The sequence below is a fragment of the Pan paniscus genome, chromosome 11 (assembly GCF_029289425.2).
Source record: "Pan paniscus chromosome 11, NHGRI_mPanPan1-v2.0_pri, whole genome shotgun sequence".
Classification (NCBI taxonomy): Eukaryota; Metazoa; Chordata; class Mammalia; order Primates; family Hominidae; genus Pan; species Pan paniscus.
In genome coordinates this window covers 41,734,760-41,760,728 of record NC_073260.2, presented here as the reverse complement: position 1 = coordinate 41,760,728, position 25,969 = coordinate 41,734,760, and the positions used below count along the sequence as shown (strand labels likewise).

The following is a 25,969-nucleotide window of genomic DNA, read 5'->3' as shown; positions in this document are numbered from 1 at the left end:
AGATCAGTCCTTAATTTACTTCAATCAATAAACACGTTTTGAGCATCTAGTTTTTGCCAAGAAATCGCAGAGGTCACATGTCCAAGAAATAGACTCATGGAATCTATGGATTAGAATCTTAAAGGTTTACTATCCAGTCCCTTCTTCTGATTGCTGAGTAGGAGATTCTGATTGATGAATCTCCTCTACTTCACATAAGTAAGCGTTCTTCCAGTTCCTATTTGAGCGCTTCTAGTAACGGGAAGCTCATGAGAAGCAATCCATTGCACTTTTGGCAACTCTAATTGTTGAAAGCTCTCCCTAACAAACACCAAGATCTGCCTCTTCCATCAACTAGTTCTAGGTATAGAGGCCAGAATCAAGAACTAGTCTAACTCCTCTTTCCGGGACAGCTGAGGCCCTGACACCTGGCAGTGGCTGACACCTCCCGGCGGGGGCGGCTGCATCCCTAAACGAAAAATCGAAGCTGAGCAGCCGAGGTGCAGCGAAGAAGGCCCGGGGCTGGGGGTCAGGAGGCCCGGGTGCGACCGAGGAACGCTCTGTGGTCGTGGACAGGACGCTTTGACAAGGCGGCTGGCTGGGCGGATTCCCTCTCCCACTGGGGGAGAATCTGCACACATACGCCAGCGGAGTTGACGCGACCCCCGGGCCCCGGGACTCGGCTCGCACGAGCCAGTCTGGGGACCGGGGAGGCGGGGAGAGGGAAGGGGAAACCGCGGACGCGGCCCAAACCTCCAGTAGCCGCAGCCGCCGTCGCCGAGTAGGGCCGGGCAGCCAGCCGGGCCTGGCGCAGCATCAATGCCCGCTGCCGCTTCCGCTCGATACTCGCCCGCACCAAGGCAGGCAGCTCCGCGGGTTGCTCTAAAGCCGCCGCCTCCGGCAAAGCCCCGTCGGCCGCCGCCATCTCCGACCCACTCCGAGGACCTAGCTCCCAGCTCCACGCACGCGCACTGCACGCCGAGGCGAGCCAGCCGCCCTGCACCGCCTCTGCGCTCCCCGCACCCAGCGGCCTTTCTGAGTGAGAGCGCCTGCGCAGTTAAGGGGCTCGGGGTGGCCTGCCCGGGCGCTGGGCGGAGTCTGGGCATGCGCGGACACGGAGTACCCGCCTACCTACCTGCTCTCTTGTTATCCGGAAGAAGGGTCCGTGCCGAGATCATATCTCACGACCTGGTCACCTTTAAAATAGGTCTCGCTTGGTGATTCAGAGTATAGGCTTTGGAGTCAGGCCTGGGTTAAGTCTGAGCTCTTGACAGTTAAAGTCTGTGTGACCTTGGGCAAGTTATTTAACCAGAGTTCAGTTTCTTCAGTGGTAAAATGAGGATAATTATGGAACCATTTACTGAGTCTTTGGGAGGATTAGATTGCCAGGACAATAACCTGGCACGTAGAAGACCTCAAAAAATGATAACAGTGAGTAGTAGTAGTGCCAGTCATAGAGCCCAACAGATGATAGTCCTGATTTTATGATACACGGCCTAGAGCCACAGCCTTAGATTTAAAATGAGAAGACCTGGGTTGAAACTCCCAGTTAACTTGCTGTGTGACCTCAGGCAAATGCAGGACTTGCTCCAAGGCTGCTATGCATAAGGTTGGCTATCTTTCCCATGGAATATTCCTTCAGTGAGGATGAGCTACTGCCAGGTAGACAGTGGGTTTGGATCTGGGCCAAATATCCTGACTTCCCAAAAGTGTGGCTAGTGTAACAAAAGAAACATAGCAGGCTTTCCCAAAAATGTATGCTTTCCCTTTGTTACAAATAATGCTTAATTGAAACCAGAAAACATTAACTTCTAATTACTACATGTACCATTTAGGACTGGCTTTTAGAAAGACAACCTCACACACTGATGTTTCCCACTAATATTCAGTGGTTAACGTTTCAGAAACACAATTCAGTGTTCTAATTTATCGGTCATATGTATATAAAGCTGCAAAACCTCGTATAAAGCAGTTACCTGCTGAAATCTTCTGGTTGAATTAGAGATAGAATCTCAAGCCATCCCCATCTCCCTTCCCCTCAGATCCTTCTTTCTCCCTACCCATCAATCTTGCCCAGGTGAAACTATTTCAAATTCCATAACATCAAAAGCACAAGCAACAAAAGAAAAAAAGCTGGACTTCATTAAAATTAAAAACTAGGCTGGGCACAGTGGTTCACACCTGTAATCTCAACACTTTGGGAGGCCAAGGCAGGAGGATGACTTGAGGTCATGAGTTCAAGACAAGCTGAGGCAACACAGTGAGACCCTGTCACTATTAAAAAATAATAATAATTGGCAAGGTGCAGTGGCTCATGTCTGTAATCCCAGCACTTTGGGAGGCCAACACAGGAAGGAGGATTGCTTGAGACCAGGAGTTCAAGACCAACCTGGGCAATGTAAAAAGAACCCATCTCAGGAGGTCAAGGCTGCAGTGAGCTGTGATGGCACCACTACACTCCAGCCTGGGCAACACAGTAACATCCTGTCTCAAAAAAAAATTAAAGTCGTCGGCAAAGCCTGAGTCCTGTCCTCTCACTCTCCTCCCTGGACAGCATAAGCTTCACCACTCGCTCCACCTTCTCCACCAACTACCGGTCCCTGGGTTCTGTCCAGGCACCCAGCTACGGTGTCCGGCTGGTCAGCAGCATAGCCAGCGTCTGTACAGGCACGGGGGCTCTGGTTCCCGGATCCCCATGTCCCACTCCACCAGCTACCTGAGCAGCATGGGTTCCGGGGGCCTGGCCGCGGGGATGGCCGGGGGTCTGGTAGGAATGGGAGGCATCCAGAACAAGAAGGAGACCGTGCAAAACCTGAACAACTGCCTGGCCTCCTACCTGGACAGAATGAGGAGCCTGGAGACCAAGAACTGGAAGCTGGAGAGTAAAATCCAGGAGCACCTGTAGAAGAAGGGACCCCAGGTCAGAGACGAGCCATTACTTCAAGACCATTGAGGGCCTGAGGACTCAGATCTTCACAAATACTGTGGACAATGCCTGCATTGTTCTGCAGATTGACAATGCTGGTCTTGCTGCTGTTGACTTTAGAGTCAAGTATGAGACAGAGCTGGCCATGCGCCAGTCTGTGGAGAGCCACATCCATGGGCTCCGGAGGTCACTGATGACACCAGTGTCACTCGGCTGCAGCTGGAGACAGAGATCGAAGCTCTCAAGGAGGAGCTGCTCTTCATGAAGAAGAACCACGAAGAGGAAGTAAAAGTGTTGTACCCGAGCGAGTTAAAAAAACGCCACACTTTGGGACGAATTAAGAGTCCTTTATTAGCCGGCGACCGAGAGACGGCTAACGCTCAAAATTCTCTCGGCCCCGAGGAAGGGGCTTGATTAACTTTTATACCTTGGTTTAGAAAGGGGAGGGGGGGGGTCTAGTTAAAACAATTTTACAGAAGTTAAGTAGTCAAAAAGTTAAAAGGATAAATGATTACAGGAAAGTAAACAGTTCCAGATGCAGGGGCTTTAAGACTATTACAAGGTGATAGACGCAGGGCTTTGGGCGTTATCAATCAGATGAATTCTTGGGGACTGTGGATATAGCTTGCCACAGTATCTTATCAGTTAATTGCGTTCTTGGATGTGCTGGGAGTCAGCTTGCACAAGTTAAGTCCTTGAGGAAGGGGCTGCCAGTGAAAGAGCCAAGATGGAGTTTGTCTGGTTCTCTTAGCTAAGGGAGAGTCTGTTCAGGTGGAAACAAGCCTAGGTGAAAAAGGAAAAATGAGGTTGGGCATTACAAAAGGCCTACAAGCCCAGATTGCCAGCTCTGGGTTGACCATGGAGGTAGATGCCCCCAATCTCAGGACCTTGCCAAGATCATGGCAGACATCCGGCCCCAATATGATGAGCTGGCTCAGAAGAACTGAGAGGAGCTGGACAAATACTGGTCTCAGCAGATTGAGGAGAGCACCTCAGTGGTCACCACGCAGTCCACCGAGGTTGGAGCTGCTGGGATGATGCTCACGGAGCTGAGATGTACAGTCCAGTCCTTGAAGGTCAACCTGGACTCCATGAGAAATCTGAAGGCCAGCTTGGAGAACAGCCTGAGGGAGGTCGAGGCCCGCTATGCCTTGCAGAGGTAGCAGCTCAACGGGATCCTGCTGCACCTGGAGTCAGAGCTGGCACAGACCCGGGCAGAGGGACAGTGCCAGGCTCAAGAGTATAAGGCCCTGCTGAACATCAAGGTCAAGCTGGAGGCTGAGAGCACTGCCTACTGCTGCCTGCTGGAAGATGGCAAGGACTTCAATCTTGGTGATGCCCTGGACAGCAGCAACTCCATGCAAACCATCCAAAAGACCACCACCCGCCGGATAGTGGATGGCAAAGTGGTGTCTGACCAACGACACCAAAGTTCTGAGACATTAAGCCAGCAGAAGCAGGGTACACTTTGGGGAGCAGGAGGCCAATAAAAAGTTCAGAGGTCAAAAAAAAATTGAAAACTTTTCTATGTCAAAGAACACTATGAAGAAAATGGGGGTAAAAACCCCACAGAATGGGAGAAAATATTTGCAAATCAGATATCCAATAAGGGTCTAGTATCCAGAATTTATAACAAACACTTTCAGCTCAACAACAGAAAGACAACCCAATTTAAAAATGAGCAAGGGACTTAAATTGACATTTTTCCGAAGAGGATGTACTGATGGCCAACAAACACATGAAAATATATTCATCATTAGTCATTAGGGAAATGCAAATTAAGGCACAGTGAGATACCACTTCACACCTCCAGGCAAGCCTTCCTCCTCTAATTTCAACCCTGCCAACAAACCCCCTCTCTCAGTCCCCCTCCCACCACCATCCCTTCCTCCTTCTCCTTCGGCTCCGCTCCCCCACCCCCTTATCCTGGTCCTCCATCCCAACCTTCCTTCTCCACTGCATACCCGGTCTTGCACCCAACCCCCTTCTGCCAAAGGTCACTCCCACTACCAAAGGTCTTACAAAGTCCTTCCCTTGAGAAAGGTGTTAGGGCCGAAGGCATAGTCCAAGTTCATGTTCCCTTCTCCCTAGCCAACCTCTCCCAGCTTAAAAAGAGACTTAACTCCTTTTCCACCGACCCCAGCTCCTCCCACAAGGAATTTCTGTATGTCACTGAATCTTATGACCTTACCTGGCATGACGTTTATGTCATCCTCTACTCCTCCCTCACCCCGGATGACAGGGAATGTATCCAGACAACCACCCAGGCCCATACAGACACCCTCCACCAACAAGATGCTGCCCATAACCTTATAGGGACCCTAGCTGTCCCCAGAACTGACCCCAATTGGGATTATGAAGCAGTTTCCTCAGACAGACAGAAACGAAGCTATATGATATCATGCCTCATAGCTGGCGTGGATAAAGCTGCCCTTAAGGCTGTAAACTATGAAAAGATAAAAGAAATCACTCAAGGCCCCAGTGAAAACCCTGCTCTTTTCTTCTCCCGCATTTCAGAGGCCATAACTAATTATACCACCTTAAGCCCTGATACCAATGAGGGCAGAATCTACCTACCCATTTACACTTCATTTCCCAGTCAGCCCCCAACGTCTGAAAGAAACTTAAAAAACTAGAAGATGGCCCTCAAACCTCCCAAAGAGACTTAATCAAAGTGGCCTTTATGGTCTTTAATGATGATGGCTAGAATTTAAAAAAAGAACAAAAGAAAGAAAAGAAAAGAAGTATTGGCAAGGATGTAAAAAAAATTGGAACCCTCATACATTATTGGTGGGAATGTAAACTAGTGCAGCTGCCATGAAAAACAGTTTGTCCCTCAAAACACGAAACATAGGATTACCATATGAGTCAGTAATTCCACTCATGAGTATGTTCCCACAAGACTAAAAACAGGTGTGCAAAGAAAAACTTGCACACAAACGTTCACGTAGCACTATTCACAATAACCAAAAGCTGGAAACTACCCAACTGCCCATCAACTGATAAATGGATAAACAAAATATAGTATATCCATACAAAGAAATATTATTCAGCCATAAAAAAGAATGAAGTACTGACACATGCTACAACATGGATAAACCTCGAAAATATGATGCTAAGTGAAAGAAGCCAGACGTGAAATGCCACAGAGTGTATGATTCCATTTACATGAAACATTCAGAATAAGCAAACCTACAGTGACAGAAAGCAGATTAGTAGTTGCCATGGGCTGAAAGGAAGAGGAACCGGGGAATGAGTGCTTAATAGATAAGGGGTTTCCTTCTGAGACAATAAAAATGTTATGGAACTAGATGGTGGTGATGGTTGCACGACATTGTGAATGTACCACATGTCACTAATGGTCAATTTTATTTTATGTATATTGTACCACAATTTAAAAAAAACTCAGTATCTCTCTGGGCTCAGGTAGGTAATAGAAGTTAATGAACCTAGCCCGTTGTGAAACTGAGGCGAACTGGAGTGTGGAGATCTCCCTTAAAGAGGACACCTACTATACAACGCCAGCTGATAGTTTTAAAGAAAGAATTTGGGACCCTTGTTGCCAGATTTTTCAATCTTTCAAGAAAAGCAAAAATCAAATTTGAATGCATGTAGAAGTCTCTTGGTAACTTGTTAAAATGCATATTTTAACTCAGTAGGTCTATGGTAGGACCCAAGAATATGCATTTCTTTTTTTTTTTTTAGACTTTATCTTTGGAGTAATATTAAGTTCACAGTAAAACTGAGAGTAAGGTACAAAGATTTTCCACATACTCCCTGCTCCCACACATACATATCCTCCCCCATTATTAACGTCCTCAACCAGGGCGGTGCATCTGTTACAACTGATGAAGCTACATTGACACATCATCATCACCCAAAGTCCATAGTTTACATTAGGGCTGTTCTTGGAGTTGTACATTCTGAGTTTGAACAAATGTATAATGGCATGTGTCTACCATTACAGTAAAGAATGTGAGAGTCTAATAAGAAATGCCATTATCTCTGGTGGTGCTACGGCACCACAGATCACACTTGGAATGGTAAGGGTCTAGATTACAGGTTCCCAAACTTGGCTGTACCGGGAAGCACCCAGAGTGTTTAATAAATACCAATGCTTAGGCCCCACCCCCAGGGATTCTGATGTCATGGGGTCAGAGTGAGATCTGAGCATCAGGATTTTGTAAAGCCCCACACCCCACCCCCTACATCATTGTAATGGGCAGCCAAATTTGAGAGCCCGCATACTAGATGGCCCTTATGGACTCCACAGCCCTAATGATCTCTCATGTGGTGAAATATTTCTAGAGGACAAGGTCACAGTTTTCCCCCAAGGTAACCTTTTGAAAATAATTAATCCGGAGAACCTCCTCCCCAACAAAGCATTCCAAGCCTCAATGCTGGAGAATGTGACCTACAGCTCGGATGTTGTATAGGCCCTAGATTCTGTGACTCTTGGCAGCTTTTGTAACTGTGGTCTTCTTTGGCCGGTAACTCCTTCTTTGGTGTACTGACTTTCGTTAGCAAGTTTCGTATAGTTGGGTCTGCGCTGTTAGTCAACCAAGCTAAAAATGACTCCTTTGGAGAAAAGAAGAATGCATATAGCCCACAGGGTGACAGAGGCTTGAGGGCTTGCCCAGAGCAAAGCAGCATGAGTCATTTTGGTCAGGGCACAAAAGGGAAACAGGCAAGGAAAATAGAGCAGTAGATGTGTTCTTGAGTCTCCTGATTCAGTCTCGGGGAAACCTGTGACTGCATTTATCTTCCTGCTTTCTACCTCCCTCACCTCCCAAACCAGCTGTGGTCCTGGCTCAAAGAGGAATACTTAACAAAACATAGAAAGAATTGAAAGCCGTCACCGAAGCCTCAAAAAGAGCAGGAAGGTAAGAATGGAGGCCAGAAAGGAGAGTGAGAAACTTGGCAGTGTTTCCTGACAGGGCCTGCTCTCTAAGTGCGTTACCGGGGTGACTCATGCCTGAGATGACAGGGTATGAACACATTTGTCTTTATTATCTAGTAAATAGTACCTGTGTGTGGCTTTCTTTTTTGTTTTTATTTCTCCCCTGGTTCCCTGGGGCTTTACTTCTTAATGTGGTCACTTTGAACATCATTGGCATCAATTCACAACAGGGAAACATCTGTGAGAAGAAACACACCAAGCGGGGAATCTTTCTGGAACAAGGATGCAGCAACACAGAAATTAGCCTGATCCTGTTGCCTTAAGCTGCATTCATGTAGTAATCCAGGAAATGCAGTCTCTTTTTTCTGTGATTGGCCAGACAAATCCTCCTTCTGAAGAAACTTAGATTTCAGCCTCCCCGAACCAAAAGAAAAAAAAGAATTAGGCAAAAACATCATAGTGGAGCATCTATCAACAAAATATGTGCACGGAGAGGTTTCAAAATCATCTTGAAGACTCACAAGAATCGTCTTTCCAAAAGCAGTAAGGAGTAGAAGTGTACAACTGATTCAACTAAGGACAGGGCCATCAGCTCTGGATGCCAAAATCTTCACCACTCACAGACCAGCAAGGGCAGGTCTTCCCACTCGGCATCCCTAGATCCTGAATATGGCCCAGAGGTCTTTAGCTTCCCGTTGCAGCTTTTTGGAAGCCGGACTCTCTCCTCTGGCTGTCCCTGATCCTCCTCTGTGCTGGTGCTGTGGCACATAGCCCACCAGAAGTGATACCCACCAGCCATCCTCACTAGCTTTTCAGGTCCTTAAGAGCTAAGGCTGTCTGATTCATCCCAATATCTCCAGGGCTTAGCATGGTATCCAGCACAGAGTAGCTGCTCAGCAAATGCTTGTGGAGTTAAATAAATTGAATGAATAATACTGAGTAAGACTACTTGCATATCTCTTTAGCACTGACAACTCATAGTCCAAAGCTGCACCCTACAACCGCCTTGTCTCTGCTTGTGTGACTTTGGTGATGGGGAACACTCCACTTGAGAACAACCCATTCTATTGTTGTCTAGCATTGGCCATTATTTATTGTAATAATAACAATAACAATAGCAAACACTTATATGGTACTTACTATAATACTAGGCAGTTTTTAAGCATATTCACCAGTCTCAGTTTAGAGATGAGACAACTAAAGCACAGAGATGCTAAGCAACTTGTTCAAGATCATACAGCTAATAAGTGACAGAGCTGGGTTCAGGCAGGCACAGCCCAACCCCAGCATTAATAGTCTCAACCACCAAATTATAAGTCTCTAAACTGGAACAAGTCTCCCTCTTACCCTCTTACTTCCTCCACCAGAGATTGTCCTGCATGGGTTAGCACAGAGCTGGAGTCAGACCAGGTTCTTGCCAGTACCCTACGTGGCTAACCAGGTGGCTTGAAACAGAGAGGGCATCTCTGCCTCAAGCTTAGTCTTGGAGTTATTGTTGCCCATCATGGGTAGAGCCAAGGGAGGATGAATATGGTCCAGGGTTCACCCATTATGTAGATGAACTCTGGTCATAATGGGGTTATGGTCTTGTGGTTTCCTCCTCTCTTACCCCAAATGGGAGTTTTCCTTTCAATTATCTTTATAACAAGTGTGGTTGCAGCTTCAAACCACAAACCACTAATATTTTTATTGGCAAGTGCATCCTCTGATACGTATAGTTCTGTTGAATGGGTGAAATATTTATCACCAGATGCATTTGTTTTTGTAGTTTTTATAATGCTTGGAAAGGGGCTGAGTGTCTCTGGCCTTAATCCCTTCTTTGGCTCTACTGCCACTGTCCTGGTTTAGCTCCCCCCAAATTTTACCTGTATAGCCTCTGAACTGGTCTCCCAGACTCCAGGCTGAACCCTCTAATCCATCTTCCACATAGGCTTACAGCTCCATCTTTCTAAAGTACAGCTTTTGCCATGCCATTCCTTTGCTCAAAAATCATTTATTGACTCCCAGTTGCAGCTAATTGTAAGTTCCCATCACCTGGTTCCTGTAGCCCTTCAGGAACTTTCCTTCCATAAACCTTTATCATGAACCTTATACATTAGCCACACTGGACAAGTTTGCATTTTCTAGGCCTGTCCTGTGCCCTTCTGTTTCCATGCTTTGCTCATGCTGTTTTCTTTCCCTGTAAATCTTTTGTTTATACCTTCACTCATTCTTTCATTCGTATATTCATGCATTCCACAAAGTTTACTATGCACCTTCTTCAAGCCAGGTCCTATGCTGGGAACCAGTAATGAATTAGTCATGGTCCTCCTCTCAAGGAGCTTAAAGTCTAATCTAGACTCCTTCTGGTCACGTCCATGACCACCTGTCACAATCTTATCGGAAAGGATACAATTTCCCTCTCCTCAAAGCCTTTTTCCAATGTTTCAGCTGGAAGTAATCTTTCCCCCCTCTGAGGCTTATCCCTGGCCCCTCATCCCCATCTTCTAAGGACCCCCATTTTCCAACCTTGCATCTTGTATTATAATGATGCTGATGCTTATTTCCCCTGGATGATACAAGATGTGCTTGGCTTCTTGAGGCAGAATTCCTTTGCATCCAGGGACCAGCAGAGGAGCTGGCCCACAGTGGACTCATATCCAGCCAATGCTGCTGATTGACACTTCATCCACCACTGGTGAGAACACAATTACAGAGATTACACAGAGCACTCATAAAAGGTAGTGTCTCCCAGCTTTGTTGAGATATAATTCACATACCATACAAATTACCCATTTAAAGTGTACAATTCAATTATTTTCAGTATATTCACAGAGTTGTGCAACCATCACCTCAATCAATTTTAGAACATGTTCATCACCCCAGAAACAAACCTCATACCCATTAGCAGTCAAACCCCCATTTCCCCTCAAGCCTCCTCAGCCCTGGGCAACCATTAATCTGTTTTCTTTCTCTATAGACAGAAATTGGACTATTCTGGACTTTTCACATAAATAGAATCATGCAATACACGGCCTTTTGTGTCTGGCTTCTTTCACTTAGCGTAATGTTTTCAGGGTTCTTATGTATTGCATGATATTTTGGTTTTTTATTGACAAGCCACATTCCATTATATGGATGTACCATATTTTATTTATCCATTCCTCCACTGATGGACACTGGGTTGTTTTTACTTTTTGGTTATTATGAGTAATGCTGCTGTGAACATCCGTGTACAAGTTTTTATGTGGATGCATATGATCATTTTAATCAGATATAGAATTTGGAGTGGAATTGCTGGGGAATATTTAACTCCATAACATTCTGAGGAACTGCCAGACTGTTTTCTAAAGTATCTGCACTATTTTACATTCCCACCAGCAGTATATGAGGGTTCCAATTTCTCCAGATTTTTGCCAACACGTATCTTTTTGTTTATAGCCATTCTGTTGGGTGAGAAGTGGTATCTCATGGTGGTTTCAATTTGCATTTCCCTAATGATGAATGATGTTGAGCATCTTTTGAGGTGTATATTGACCATCGGTATATCTTATTTAGAGAATTATGTGTTCAAATCCTTCGTCCATTTTAAAATTGATTCATTTGCCTTTTATTATTGAATTGTAAGTGTTCTTTATATGTTCTATATATCACAGGCTTTTTAATTTTTTTCTTTATGCTTTCTCCATTTTCTAAATTTTCTACAATGACTATGAGGTACCTTGATGAGCAGAATGCATAACCAGTATGTACCAACATATATAAAAATGTAGAAACTGTCCTCATCAAATTTATGAATGACATAGAACTGGAAAAGATGACTAATGTGTCTTTTGACAAAATCAAGATCCATTCTTGGAGGAATGGAGCAATGAGTGAAATATAAATTCCTCACTTCAGTTAAAAAATTCTGAAAGGGTGTGATATGGTTTGGCTGTGTCCCCATCCAAATCTCATCTTGAACTGTAGTTCCCATAATCCCCACGTGTCATGGGAGGAACCGGTGGGAGGTAATTGAATCATGGGGACAGGTTTTACCTGGCTGTTCTTGTGCTAGTGCATACATCTCATGAGATCCGATGGTTTTATAAAGGGCAGTTCCCCTACACATGCTCTCTTGCCTACCGCCATGTAAGAGGTGCCAATGTTCCTCTTTCACCTTCTGTCATGATTGTGAGGCCTCCCAGCCATGTGAAACTGTGAGTCCATTGAACCTCTTTAATTTTTATAAATTACCCAGGCTCAGGTATTTCTTTATAGCAATATGAGAATGGAGTAATACAGGGTATATGAGGAAAGGGTCTCTTTCTGCATGTGTGGGAAGCGGCCTTAGATGACCTCCAGGACAATGTTCAACCTTCAGTGTCTATGATTTTCATGTTAGGTAAGGGTAGATCACTATTGAGAAGGGCTCATAAAATAATCTGATGGCCTTGGTGTCCTACAAGCTAAGTGGAAACCAACAGTGTGACATGGCTTCTGAAAAGAGATGGTGTGACCTGAGGTGACAAGAACAAAAGCAGGGCCTGAACTGAGGGAGGTGTTTGTCCCGCTGTTTGGGGCTGCTTAAACCACATCTGGAGCTTGTGTTCAGTTCTAGACACCACCAGGGAATCAGAGAGCCATCTATGTGGCCAGGATGGGGAGGGAAGAGTTAAGAAACCCTATCACAGGAAGAAAGTGCAGATTCATGACCAGGCACTGCATCTCCAAAGGGCTCCCCTGGGGCAGAGGGCATAGATGTGGTCTGCCAGGACTTTATGCTCTCACTTACCTGGACGTTCACAGCGGTCTGCCTGGGCAGGATTTCTTCTCCCTTCAGACCATGAGACCCAGGACTGCTCCACGTCCCCCATCTCTCAGAAGCTAAAGACGGAAGCAGCAACAGGGTGAGAATCTGACCTGAGGTCCACACTGCAGAGATAAGAAGGTGCCAAAGACTCTACTGGCTAGCAAACTCAGGATGCTGTGGAGTCCAAGCTGGTAATAAAAGCAAGTCGGGTGTTTGCCTTTAAAATGTATAGAAATGTCTTTATTTACACAAACAAATACATTGTACTCAATTTTTCTTTTTCCTCCTGTTAAAATTCCTCTTTTCCTTTGAAAAAAACTTCAGGCCAGGCACGGTGACTCATGCCTGTAATTCCAGCATTTTGGGAGGCTGAGCCTGGCAACATAGGGAGACCCTGCCTCTGGAAAAAAAATAGTGTAAAAATTAGCCAGGTGTGGTGGTGTGTGCCTGTAGTCCCAGCTACTCTTATTTGTTTTTACAATAAGAAAAACAACAGCACATGTGTGAGGTGAAGTAACCTCTGCTGGTCATCCTCAGTGCTGGGGGACAACGCGGAGGGGAGGGGCAGCAGTGACGGGCTGCAGCAGGCCCAGTGAGGCCGTCTCCCACTTTGTTAAAGAGGAGTTAGAAATCTGGATTTTAATGTGAAATCTTCCAGTTTCTAAATGTTTACACCAATGTTTAAAAACACACACAGGCGGCCAGGTGCGGTGGCTCACGCCTGTAATCCCAGCACTTTGGGAGGCCAAGGCAGGCCGATCACGAGGTCAGGAGTTGGAGACCATCCTGGCCAGCATGGTGAAACCTCATCTCTACTAAAAATACAAAAATTAGCTGCTGTGGTGGCACACACCTGTAATCCCAACTACTTGGGAGGCTGAGGCAGGAGAATCACTTGAACCAGGGAAGCGGAGGTTGCAGTGAGCCGAGATTGCACCACTGCACTTGAGCCTGGCAACAGAGTGAGCCTCCGTCTCAAAAAAACAAAACAAAACACACATAGGCTCTAAATCCCCTTTGAACAACTCCACTGAAGTCTTCTCAACTTGCTTACATATCCCTGGGATGTGGAGTTCACCCCCACGGTAGAAGCCTTCTCTATCTGTGGACTGCTCTGATCCATAGAAATGGATTCCTCAAATTAAATTGGGATCAATCTCCTTATAGTACAACTGCAAAACCACCCCTGACCTGCACAGCCTCTGCCATTAGTCCTCACGCCAGTGTCTAGACCACTCCATTCATTCATTCATTCACTCACACATTTACTCCTAGGGCTCGGTTGCACAGCATCATTGAATCAAGTGGATTAAATGTGTTTTCTGCATCTCTGAGTCCCTTGGAACCTCCTAACCACATACGCCTGGGTACAGAGAAAGGCCCAGAGACACCCTAGGTCCCCTCCTAGCGCCCCTTCTGGAGGAAGGCTACCACAGGGAAGAAGTTTCCTTGGGCACTTTGTATGTCGCTTTCCTTCTGGGAAGCAGCCTGGCACGGTGAACAGCAAGCATGGGGTTTACCGGACCTGTGGCCCTGAGCAAGCCACTGATGTCCCAGCCTAGGCCTGCCCACGTGTTCAGTAGAAGTGCTGACACAGAGGAGCGGAAGAAACAGGGCTGGGTTTGAATCTAGGCTCAATCAACTTGAGCAGATTATTTAATATGTATGAGCCTCAATTTCATCCTCTATAAAGTTGGGATAAAACTGCCTACTCTCCAGGCCTGTTCTTTGCATTCAAAATTAGAAATAAATTTGCACGTTGAATGTCCTGCTCAGCAGATGCCCAGGAAGAGGGGCAGTGATTGTCATTGTTACTGATAGCCAGTAGAGGGCACCAAACCATTCTTTAATGAAAGCGGCCTCGGTTGTCCTGGCCACAAATGCAAGAAAGCCTTTATACCCCAGGCTGCAGGAGGTTCCCTAAGTATGTAGGTTATTCATACACACGCTCCTTTTTTATTGGAAAGTTAGAAATTGCACTACATTGTACCTTGGGGGTGAAGGTGACATTAACAAAAGCAGCTTGGAGTAGTGGAAAGGATACTCCAAAGGGGAAGGCTTGCAGGATGTAGGTTCTTGCCCTTGCCCTAGCCCTTGTGCTGTGTGACCCAGACACAGCCTGTGTCTGGACCCCCTCTTGTAGCCTGAGAGGGTTGGACCAGGAGATCTCTAAGGGACCCTCCAGCTATCTATGATTAAGATTCTGGGACAAATAAATGTCATGAGGCAGCAGGTGGGGGGACTGGGTCGGGGGACATGGAATAAATGACCTCTGGATGCCCTCACTGGGGCTGGGACTTGATGATTTGTACACAGTCAAGGGAAGCCACATACAGGCTAATCTTGGCCTCACAAAGGAGTGTGGTTAGAGTTGTTGGGTGGTGGCGATGTTTTCCTGCAAGCGCACACGATGTTTATCATCTTTGTACAGGTTGATGCTGAAGCCACGAAGACCACCCAGCCTGACAAAGAAAGGAATTCTTGTCTGCCGTTGACAGCCCTCAGGTTGACGGCTTTCCATTTGCCCCCGAGGCTGTCACTCGCAGAACAATGGCAACAAGCAGGGTGGCTCTCACCTGAGACTGGCGCTGCCGCCAGAGGAGGGGGCAGGCCAGAATGGAATGGGGAGGTGTTGTTTCTCCTCCCAGGATAGGAAGGTTATAGGATCACTCCTGCCTACAGCGGACATGCTTGGAGAGTCTGTGGAGGATTATTTTCGTGTGGATGGTGTCTCATCCCATAGATCAGAAAGCGGGAAGTGGTTAAGATGTTACTCTTCATTTAAAAAAATTATAATGAACTACGGATACACACAAAAACATAAATAAATCTCAAAAGCATTATATTGAGCAAAATAGGCCATATATAAAAAGAGTACGAACTGTACAATTTCTATTTCTTCAAAGCAGGCAAAACTAAGCTATAGTGATAGAAACTGGTCAATGGTTGCCTCCTTAGGCAAGGGGAGGGTTGACTACAAACGCTGAGAAGGAACTTTCTAGGAGATGAAAACATTCTAGGTTTCGACTGAGTGATGACATGGATATATATACATTTGTAACTCATTGAACAATGCACTTAAAAATCAGTGTATTTTACCGTTTGCAAATTATACCTCAGTAACACTGATAAAAACTGCACTACAAAAAAAGTTATAATGACTTTTTCTCATTCTCAAAAGAAACACATGTTCGTACTAGAAGACTGAGAAAATCAGATTTAAAAAAAAAAAATTAGCCAGGCACGATGGCTCATGCCTGTGATCCCAGCACTTTGGGAGGCTGTGGGGGTAGGATTTCCTGAGTCTTGGAGTTTGAGACCAGCCTGGGCAACATGGCAAGACCCCCAACCCATCTCTACAAAAAATTTAAAAATCAGTCAGGTGCAATGGTGTACACCTGTAGTCCCAGCTACCCATGAGGTTAAGGTGGGAAGATTGCTTGAGCCCAGGAGTTCCAGGCTGCAGTGAGCTGTGATCACACCACTGCACTCCAGCCTGGGTGACAGAGCTAGACGCTGTCTTAAAAATAAACAAATAAATAAAAATAAAATAATCCATAATTCCATTACCCAGAGGTAAACATAGTTATCATTTTATATTGATAGTGCCAGTCCTTTATTTTCACAAAAATGAGATTATACAGTTTTATAGTCTGATTTATTTATGCATTGAATTGGCAATACATATACACAGTTAAATCTTCAGAAGGTACAAAACAGCATAAAGCAAACTCGTCCATCCCACAGCCATGGGCCACATACGGCCCAGGATAGCTTTGAATGCGGCCCAGCACATATTCGTAAACTTTCTTTAAACATCGTGAAAATTTTTTGCAATTTTTTAAAGCTCATCGGCTATCATTAGTGTTAATGTATTTTATGTGTGGCCCAAGACGATTCTTATTCTTCCAGTGTGGCCCAGGGAGGCCAAAAGATTGGACACCCTTGACATGAAGTAAAAAATAAATCTCTCTCCCATTCTCACTCTCCAGAAGCAACCACTTCTATCAATTGCTTATATATCCTCCTAAAGATATGTCATATACTGAAAAGCACATATGTATGATGATCTTGAAGGGGAATAAGTGGAAGCAAACTATACACAAACCTGTATTTTTTAATATAACATGACAACACAAATATCTTTCAATGTCATGAAAATGTTCCTATGTCATTTTTAAGCAGACTTTTGATTAAAGTAGAACATAAAAGCAGAAACATGCAAAAAATCATAGGGGTAAATCTCACAGAAACATGCAAACAATCATAGGTATAAATCTTCACATATTGACTCTGCTTTTATATTCACCACCAAGATAAAATACGAGAACATTACCAGCATCCCCCAAAATCTTTTGGAGCCTCTCCAAGTTACTATCACCTCTTACCCCAAAAGCAACATAATTCTGACTTCTGATTTCTAAAAATGGTCTTGTCTGGTTTTTGAACTATATGGTAGATTATACAGTATTTATTTTTGTCTATATTTTTTCACTCAACAGTATATGAATGAGATTCATGTTGTTGCATATAGCTATAGTTCATTCACTCATTGACATATATAGTATTCTTTTGTATAAATATATCACAATTTACTTATCCATTCTACTGTTGATGGACATGGGGGTTGTTTCCAGGTTTCAGCTATTTCAGCTGCTATGAACATCCTTTAGATGTCTTTTGGTGAACATAGGTATACCCTTTTGTTACCTACCTGCTCAGGAGTGCAATTTCTAGACCATAATGTTCAGCTTTAGCGGAAAATGCTGATAGTCTCCAAAGTGGTTGCAGCAGTGTATGAAAGTTCCAGTTGCTCTGCATCTTTACCTAAAACATCAATTTTAATATCAACACAGCATTTCATTATATGGATACACCATACTTCATTTTATCAGATTCCTATAGATCAGGGATTCTTTGCCATAGACCTCTGGCACTCTGATAAAGCCTGAGGACTCTGTCTCAGAATGCGACATAGTAAAACGTGGGCGTTATCATTAACACACTAAATCACACCATCCAGTAGCAGGTCTAATAACCAAGCAATTTCGAAATTTCAAAATGAGCATCAACATAAAAATATGTTTATTGGCCTTTGTGCTGCTTCTCCCACACAAAATCATTTTCTTTGTTTCTACATTTATTGGCAAAAGTCAATGCATATTCTTGACTTTTGCCAATTTTTAATGGCCCATATATATTTAAATTTGTATGTAAGCACTCTTCCTGTGTTATGGATATGAACCATCTCTGTGAAATGTTACAATTGTTTTCATTTGTCATTAGCTTTGCCATTTTGTGGTCTTTAGAAAGAATGGATGCCCTGTGTTCAGTGCGATGACAAAGATTGGCTAAATAAGTGATAAAGGGAATAGTGAAGGTTGTTTTATCCTTACAGCAGTCCTGGAGGTTAGACAGGTCCTAGGGCTCATTATCCCCATTTTACAGAGGAAAAGCGGAGCCCCAAGAGGGTAAATGCTGAAATCATAAGGCTAGGACGTGTTAGAGTTGCATCTCAACAGCCCTTAACTCCTGACTCAAAGCCTTGAAAAACCCCTGCTCACCAGGGAAAGGAAGTCAAAGGTCCAGGGTGTGTACACAGACAGCCCTTGAAAGGAATGTGGGGTTTTGTGGTTTGGGTTTTTCCTCCCCTTTCTAAGCACGCTTCGCATGCCAGCAAAGGGTGTGCATTTGTGTATTGGGGGGCAGGAGGGAGGTGCAGGGTTGCATGTCATTCCTCAGCCTTTTCATAAAGGAGGTCAAAGCATGGAGCTTGTGATGAAGCTCAAAAGTCCCTTCAGGCTTTCTGGTGGTGTGCACCTGTAGAACTCCTGCCAGGAATGACTTGAATGAGACTCACCCCAACAATGAGAACTAGGCTTTGGGTCCATGTAATATGACTCATTAAATGGTTTATTGTGACCCATACATGAGCTTCAAATTTATAAAATACCCCCTTTGTTATTTATTTATTTATTTTGAGATGGAGTTCCACTCTTTTTGCCCAGGCTGGAGTGCAATGGCGCGATCTCAGCTCACTGCAACCTCTGTCTCCAGGGTTCAGATGATTCTCCTGCCTCAGCTTCCCAAGTAGCTGGGATTATAGGTGCCTGGCTAATTTTTTTGTATTTTTAGTAGAGACAGGGTTTTACCATGTTGGCCAGGCTGGTCTTGAACTCCTCACCTCAGGTGATCCGCCCGCCTCGGCCTCCCAAAGTGCTGGGATTACAGGCATGAGCCACTGCACTCAGCAAAATACCCGCTTTGTGACAACAGAGATAGACAAACTCTGCTTCATGGCCTCAAAACTAAAATTGAAAAGATTTTTTAAAGGCTTTACATGCCTATGACACTGCATATCCCAATGAGAAGTCTTCTTTGTGGAAGATCTCTATTTCATTTTATTTTATTTCATTTCATTTTTGAGGCAAGGTCTTGGTCTGTCACCCAGGCTGGAGTCCAGTGGGGGTGATCTTAGGTCACTGCATCCTCAGACTCCTAGGCTCAAGTGATCCTCCCACCTCGGCCTCCCAAGTAGCTGGGACTACAGGCCTGCATGAGCCACCACATCCAGCTAATTTTCTTGATATTTTGTAGAGATAGGGTCTCTCTATGTTTCCCAGGTGGGTCTTGAACTCCTGGGCTCAAGCAATCCTCCCACTTTGGCCTCCCAAATTGCTTGGAGTGTGAGCCACCATGCCCAGCCTAAGATTTTTTAAAATGACTTTCTGGGCAAATGTTATGGGCACATGCTATATATTGTGCACTCCTTTTGGAGATTCACAGTGAAAATTAATATATTTGAGGCTCCAAAAGCCATGCAAAGATAAGCCTGTTGAATATCTGGATGTAGGGTTTACCTGACATCTCTGACCACTGAACCTCTTCTCAGGTAACATCTAAGACCTCTTACCAAATGATGGTCCCATGGAATTTAATTTTGGTTACCACTGCTCTAGAACATACTTTCTATTAAATATGTTTGCTAGTAACCATTGCAATATTTTAAAACATTAACACATCCCTCCATTAATTCCAATATATGACTTTGAGAAATGTTGACAATGGTTTTGAGCCTAAACAGATACAGGTTAAATCCTGAGGCTGAACATGGTGGCTCATGCCTATAATCCCAGCACTTTGGGAGGCCAAGAGGGGAGGATTACTTGAGCCCAGGAGTTCGAGACGAGCTGGACAACATAGCAAGACCCCATCTCCACACACAAAAAATCAGCCTATGGTTCCAGCTACTTAGGAGGCTGAAGCAGGAGGATCATTTGAGCCCATGAGGTGGAGGCTGCAGTGAGTCAGGCTAGTGACACTGCACTCCAGCCTGGGCAACAGGGAGAGATCTTTCTCAAAAAAAAAAAAAAAAAAAACGAAAAACAAAAAGAAACATTCTAGTACAACAAACCCCAAGAGGTTGCCCACATTCTTTTAAACATGTGCTGTGCTTTTAAATGTATCAAATATTCCTTACTATAAGTGCCCTATTGGCTGGGCGTGGTGGCTCATGCCTGTAATCCCAGCACTTTAGGAGGCCGAGGCAGGTGGATCACGAGGTCAGGAGTTCAAGACCTGCCTGGCCAACATGATGAAACCCTGTCTCTACTAAAAATACAAAAAAATTAACTGGGCATGGTGGCGTGTTCCTGTAATCCCAGCTACTTGGGAGGCTGAGACAGGAGAATTGCTTGAACCAGGACCCAGGGGCGGAGGTTGCAGTGAGCCGAGATTGCGCCACTGCACTCCAGCCTGGGCGACAGAGCGAGACTCCATCTCAAAAAAAAAAAAAAAAAAGTGCACTATTTTCAGAAGTGGATTTTTTTTTTATCATACAGATATTTTAATGCGTAAGAAATTTATTATGATATACTTTCACTGTGCTGTACCTTTTGAGTGACTCAGACTTGGCATCTTTATTAATATTCACAAAACATCTTACTTTCAAATGTTTTAGTATTATTAATAATATCATTAATTTTTATTGAAATTGTATATGTAATTCTCATAAAAATACATAAATGAATTATCCCTTTGGGGCCTTAAAATATTTCTGAATAGAATATCTTTTTCATATAAGAGCAATTGATGAACACTTTTAGGTTTTTAGAAAACATAGAAAAGCAGTAAAAGTTGATTATCTATTCTCTCAAATACAATCAGTATTAACATTTTCATCAAGTCTTTTCTTCTATGTGTATACAGATTTTACATAGTTAAAATCTGGGCCCTCTGTTTAACAAGAGTATTAGCATTTGTTTTTATATTCAATAAGTGTATAAACGAAGAAAACAATTTAAGGTAAGACTTTCTGCCTTCCAAGAGATGGTGGTGGTTTCAAATACTTGGGGCCCAGAAGGAAGAATGAAGATGTTCCTTCTAAAACGCAGAGGACAATTCAGCTGTTCTGAATGATGGCCCTGAGTGTCAGTTAACCCCCTCCTGCAGCTAAGTCCCCCTGGGTCCCCCTGCAAGCTCTTCCCACCCTGGGTGCTGGGACCACCTCTTCCCTCAATCAGACATAAATCAAAGGACCAAGATTAGGAAGGATGGGTGATTTTGACCTTTCTATAACAGAGAAAATCCAGATAAATGGTCTTCTCTGAACCACCAAGTTTTGCTTTTCTTTTTCTCTCAAGTTGGTAATAACATGAACAATGACACATTACCTTAGAGCTTGAACTGATGGTCGAGTAGATAATCTAATGTGGGCCTGATGAGACCCTTTACAGATGAGGTAGTTGAGACTCAGGGGGCTTCAGTGACTGGGCCAAGATTCCCTTTTGGCTGGTAAGTGACAGCTTAGAATCCAAGCTGTGGTCTTTGGAGTCCAAATCTCTGGCCTTTCCTCATTCTGTGAAGACCTGCACCCCTTCTTTCAGGCAGGCATAAGACACCGTGTAAAATGTCAAACAAAAGTTCAGCTATCTTTGGCTGTGTGGAGATGGAAGATATTTCAATACAACAGAATTAATAGGCTTATTTTGAAATCCTTCTAATTCCTCAGTCAACTAATCTGAGCCCTAGCTCTGGGCCCTGGATTGCTGGGTTTTCAGCTGTGGCTGACAGGTGCATACTTTCTGAGCAGAAAACATGCAAGGCTGGGAAGTGGCGTGGTTTTCATAATAGCCACAGGTGTTCCAATCTGCCTTTCTGCTTCACGCTTTTTATACTTTACCAGACAGCAAAGACATGTTGATGAAGACTGGTTTGCCCTTCTGAGGTTGTACATGACTGGAAGGATTTGTTAGGTAAGGGAACTTGCATTTTCCTGCTGTGTTTCCCCTGGGAAAACAGGACTCTCAAAGACAGTGCCAAAACTTTGAATCTGGAAGTTCTGGCCTAAAGCTGAGTAAGGAAAGTTTAAAAAAATGACAACAACAAAATTAGGGTGAAATACAAAGTGCATGCTAACCAAGCCAAGTTTGAGATTAGAGTTGCAATTTGCTGGTAACAGATGGACCATAGAGAGAAACAAAATTGTATGTTTCTTTTTTTCTTTCCTTCTTCTTCTCCTCCTCCTCCTCCTCCTTCTTCTTTTTTTGAGACAGGCTCTTGCTCTGTCACCCAGGCTGGAGTGCAGTGGTGTGGTCTTGGCTCACTGCAACCTCCGCCTCCTGGGTTCATGTGATTCTCTTGTCTCGGCCTCCCAAGTAGCTGGGATTACAGGCGTCCACCACCACGCCCAGCTAATTTTTGTATTTCTAGTAGAGATGGGATTTCACCATGTTGGCCAGGCTGGTCTTGAACTCCTGACCTCAAGTGATCTGGCCTTTTCGGTCTCCTAAACAAAATTCACCATGAAATGCATGCCCTTTGCCATTTGACATCATTACAAATGAAGAGATTCCCAGGTCAGAGGCTAATAGTGTCCCAAATTGAACCTCTGAACCTTCTCTTTTAATTCCTCAAATTTTCCTGGAAGACTGGGCTGGAAGACATGTCCTTTCCCAGTCTGGGTCACAATTTCCTTGTCTATAAAATGAGAGTTTGAACACATGACCACTAAGGATACTTCCAGTACAGTTTCTAATCTTTTTATGTCAATTCAGCTTAAGAATCAGTACTGGGCTGGGCGCTGTGGCTCACGCCTGTAATCCCAGTACTTTAGGAAGCTGAGGGAAGAGGACCACTTGAAGCCAGGAGTTCAAGACCAACCTGGGCAACAAAGCACAACCCTGTCTCAAAAGAAAAGAAAGAAAGAAAAGAGGAAAGGAAGGAAGAACTGAACACTGAGCACGTGTCCTCTCACAGTCCTTGCTCCTGGCTCTGACAGTGCCTAAGATGAACATTTCCTGCCTGCAAGAGCCCTCTGGTCACCAAGGGAGGAGGAGGCCAGTGGAGAGGCTTGTGCTGCAGAGCCACAGCTGGCAGATTGTGCAGGAGATGTGGTGCACTGAGGGAGTTGTGGAAGTAGAGATTCTGCCTGGATAAAAAGATGAAGAAAGGCATCATGGAGGAAGTGGCATTGAGCTGAGCCTTAAGGATGAGAAGGATGGAAACACGTGTTGATGAGGAAGAAAAGGGATTCTAGCCAGGGGAAGAGCGTGAGCAAGGCAGGGAAGCAGGGAAGAGCAAGGCAAGTCCATGTTACCATGAGATGAACGCGCTAGAAACTTAGGGCCTGCGCAGGGGGGTCATGAAAGATTAGGAGGCTTTGAACGCCAAGGCAAGGGGTGTGTAAAGCATTTGGTTGGTACTAGAAGCCACTGAAGGCCTGAAAAAAAGGGATGTAATGTCATCAGAACTGTGCTTTAGGAGTATTAATCTGGGAAAATGTGCAGATTTGTTTTCCTGAAGGCCCCCCAGGTGGCAAACGAAGGAGCTGAGATTAGAAAACACATCTGGCTGACTCCCAAGCTTAACCACATAACACTTCAAGAAGGCCGTAGAGGCTGGGCATGGTGGCTCACACCTGTAATCCCAGCACTTTGGGAGGCCAAAGCAGGTGGATCACCTGAGGTCAGGAGTTTGAGACCAGCCTGGCCAACATGGCAAAACCCCATCTCAACCAAAAATACAAAAAAATTAGCCAGGTGTGGTGGTATGCGCCTATAATCCCAGCTACTCGGAGGCTTAGACAGAAGAATCGCTTGAACCCAGGAGGCGGCGGTTGCAGTGAGCTGAGATTGCACCACTGCACTGTCCAACCTAGGCAACAGAGCGAGGCTCTGCTTCAAAAAAAAAAAAAAAAAAAAAAAAAAAAGAAAGAAAGAAAGAAAAGAAGGCCAGAGAAACACTATAGATGAGATTCAAACCGACAATTGCTGTTTCTAGACACAAGTGTCCCACCCAAAGGAATATACTGAGAGAGACAAAATAACATCAAACAGGGAAGGGGTGGAGATTCACCTGCTAATTTCTGGTGTAGTGGGTTGGATGGTGGCCCCAAAAGCTGCGTTCACATCCTAATCCCTGCTACCTGTGACTATTACCTTATATAGCAAAAGAGTGATTATTCCCTTATGTGACAAAGATGTGGTTAAGGATCTTGAGAGGCAGAACTTATTCTGGATTCCATGGGTTGTCTTATAAGCAATCACATGTGACTTTATAAGACAGACACACAGAGAAGAGGAGGAAGAAGCAATGTGACCACAGAGGTTGGAGTGATGTGGCCACAAGCCAAGGAATGCATGAGGCCATCAGAAGCTGGAAGAGGCAAGGGATGGACCCTCCCCTAGAGCCACAGGAGGGAGTAGGGCCCTCTTTACATCTTGATTTCAGACTTCTGACCTCTAGAACTGTGAGAGAATACATTTCTGTAGTTTTAAGCTACCCAGGCTGTGGCAATTGGTTATAGTTGCCACCAGAAACTAATATACTAGATTACCTTTTGTTAAATTTAATTAATTCCAGGCTGGGCAACATGGCAAAACCTTATCTCTACAAAAAATACAAAAACTTAGCCAGGCAAGATGGCATGCCCCCGTAGTTCCAGCTGCTTGGGAAGCTGAGGTGGGAGGATCTCCTGAACCCAGGAGATCGAGGCTGCAGTGAGCCCTGATCACTGCATGGGTGACAGAGTGAGATCCTGTCTCAAAAAACAAATCAAACAAAAATTCATTTATTCATTCATTTGAATAGGTAATACATGCATATAGTTCAAAACGTTACCAGTGTAAAGGATATATGCTGAAGAAGAGATCTCTCTCCTTTCCATGGCCAGGAGCCACCTAGTTTTCCACCCCGGAAGTATCCAACCATTACTTGTTCAAGGTGACTATTTAATCTTTTGCGTGTGACTACAGAATTTTGCAGAGTATCTCAAAATAATCTGGAAGGTAGAATGTGGTCATGGGGTAATTAATGGAAAGACACCTTGTCCTTGCAGACAGGCAGACCTGGGTTCAAATTCCACCCCAGTTCCAATACGTAGAGACTCTCTGGGCAAGCTCCCCAAGCTCGGAGGGCCTTGGCTTTCTCCACTGTAAAATGGGGATGATGAGGTTTGCTACCTCTAGGACTGCTGTGAGGAGTACATGAGATGACTTGGGTGCCACTCACAGTGGGTGACGGTGTGCGGCTATGCAGGGAATTCCCATCTTTTGAATTCATGTCTCTGCTGCCCATGTGTCCTGTAGGGGCTGCTTCTCAGCTCAGGCGTTTCTCTGCTTGGACTCAGTCAGCATGCCCTTTGCTGACATGCCTAAGAGACATGGCTGCATTCTTGCCATTCTGGGGTTATTTCTGACTGGCTGCCAGTGGTATCTTTTTTAGGTGTTGATAGAAATCAAGGTTATATAACATCAGTAAGCCAACTTTGGAACCCCTAAAGAGAGAGGGGTGAGCATCCTGAGGGAAGCAGATGAGCCTGGGCTGCAGACACGGGGCTCTGGGCCTTTGTTCATGCTGTCCTTCACCCATGATGCCTTCTGTCCCCAGTACAAAAATTCCCACAGCAGCCATGCAATGGCGTCTTCAATGTAAATTGAAAAATACAGGCGTTAGAGGATTCTAATCCACCTTGGCCAGGATTCTTTTCCTCAGTGAGCCTCAGTTTTCTTTATCTGTAAAATGAAGATAGTGTTCTTTTCCCTATCTCAGAGTCATCATGTGGGTTACAAGGTAAGAATCAGGGACCAATTTAGACATGACCTACTCCACCCCTTATTTTACAAATGAGGAACTTGGGACCCAGAGAAAGTAAGTTACCTGCCCAAGATTACCCAGCAAGTCAGTAGCTGAGCTGGGGCTGGAACTCAGCCTTCAGGAGAGACCCTTTTTCTTTTTAGCAGGCTGGTGAGATGTATACAATAAACCATAACATACTATGTAAATGTCATTTGAGGTTACCTGTCTTAAAGATGCCTAGACATCAGTGTACCTGTTTCTTTTCGTAAAGTTTTGTTCCAAGTGAACGAAGCCCCAAGCCTGTGCTTTTCAGCCT

General features: G+C 44.6%; 1 protein-coding gene, 1 long non-coding RNA gene and 1 pseudogene across 7 annotated transcripts in view; 1 reads left to right on the top strand and 2 right to left on the bottom strand.

Moving 5' to 3' along the window:
* Window positions 1-1,020, bottom strand: part of XPA (XPA, DNA damage recognition and repair factor) — a 63,698-nt gene extending 62,678 nt beyond the window's left edge. For 4 of the 6 annotated variants that reach the window (XR_003028863.3, XR_003028862.4, XM_008974056.4 and 1 more), the window contains exon 1: window positions 733-1,013. Coding sequence is in view for 4 of the 6 variants with exons in the window: in XM_008974056.4 (XP_008972304.1) it covers window positions 733-904 (172 nt within the window). In the remaining 2 variants the exon portion in view is untranslated. Of the gene's footprint in view, window positions 1-732 lie in introns of all 6 variants that reach the window. The other 2 variants (XM_003820617.4, XM_034967847.3) reach the window with 2 other exon arrangements.
* Window positions 1,021-1,626: 606 nt separating this feature from the next.
* LOC100969418 (keratin, type I cytoskeletal 18-like) lies at window positions 1,627-4,351 on the top strand (annotated as a pseudogene).
* Window positions 4,352-7,813: 3,462 nt separating this feature from the next.
* Window positions 7,814-25,421, bottom strand: LOC117981760 (uncharacterized). Its single transcript, XR_004673392.3, has 5 exons — window positions 21,249-25,421; window positions 17,291-17,403; window positions 12,559-12,650; window positions 10,314-10,479; window positions 7,814-8,043 (listed from the first exon to the last, which is right to left on the bottom strand). It is a non-coding gene; the product is annotated as an uncharacterized LOC117981760 (long non-coding RNA).
* Window positions 25,422-25,969: the final 548 nt, after the last annotated feature.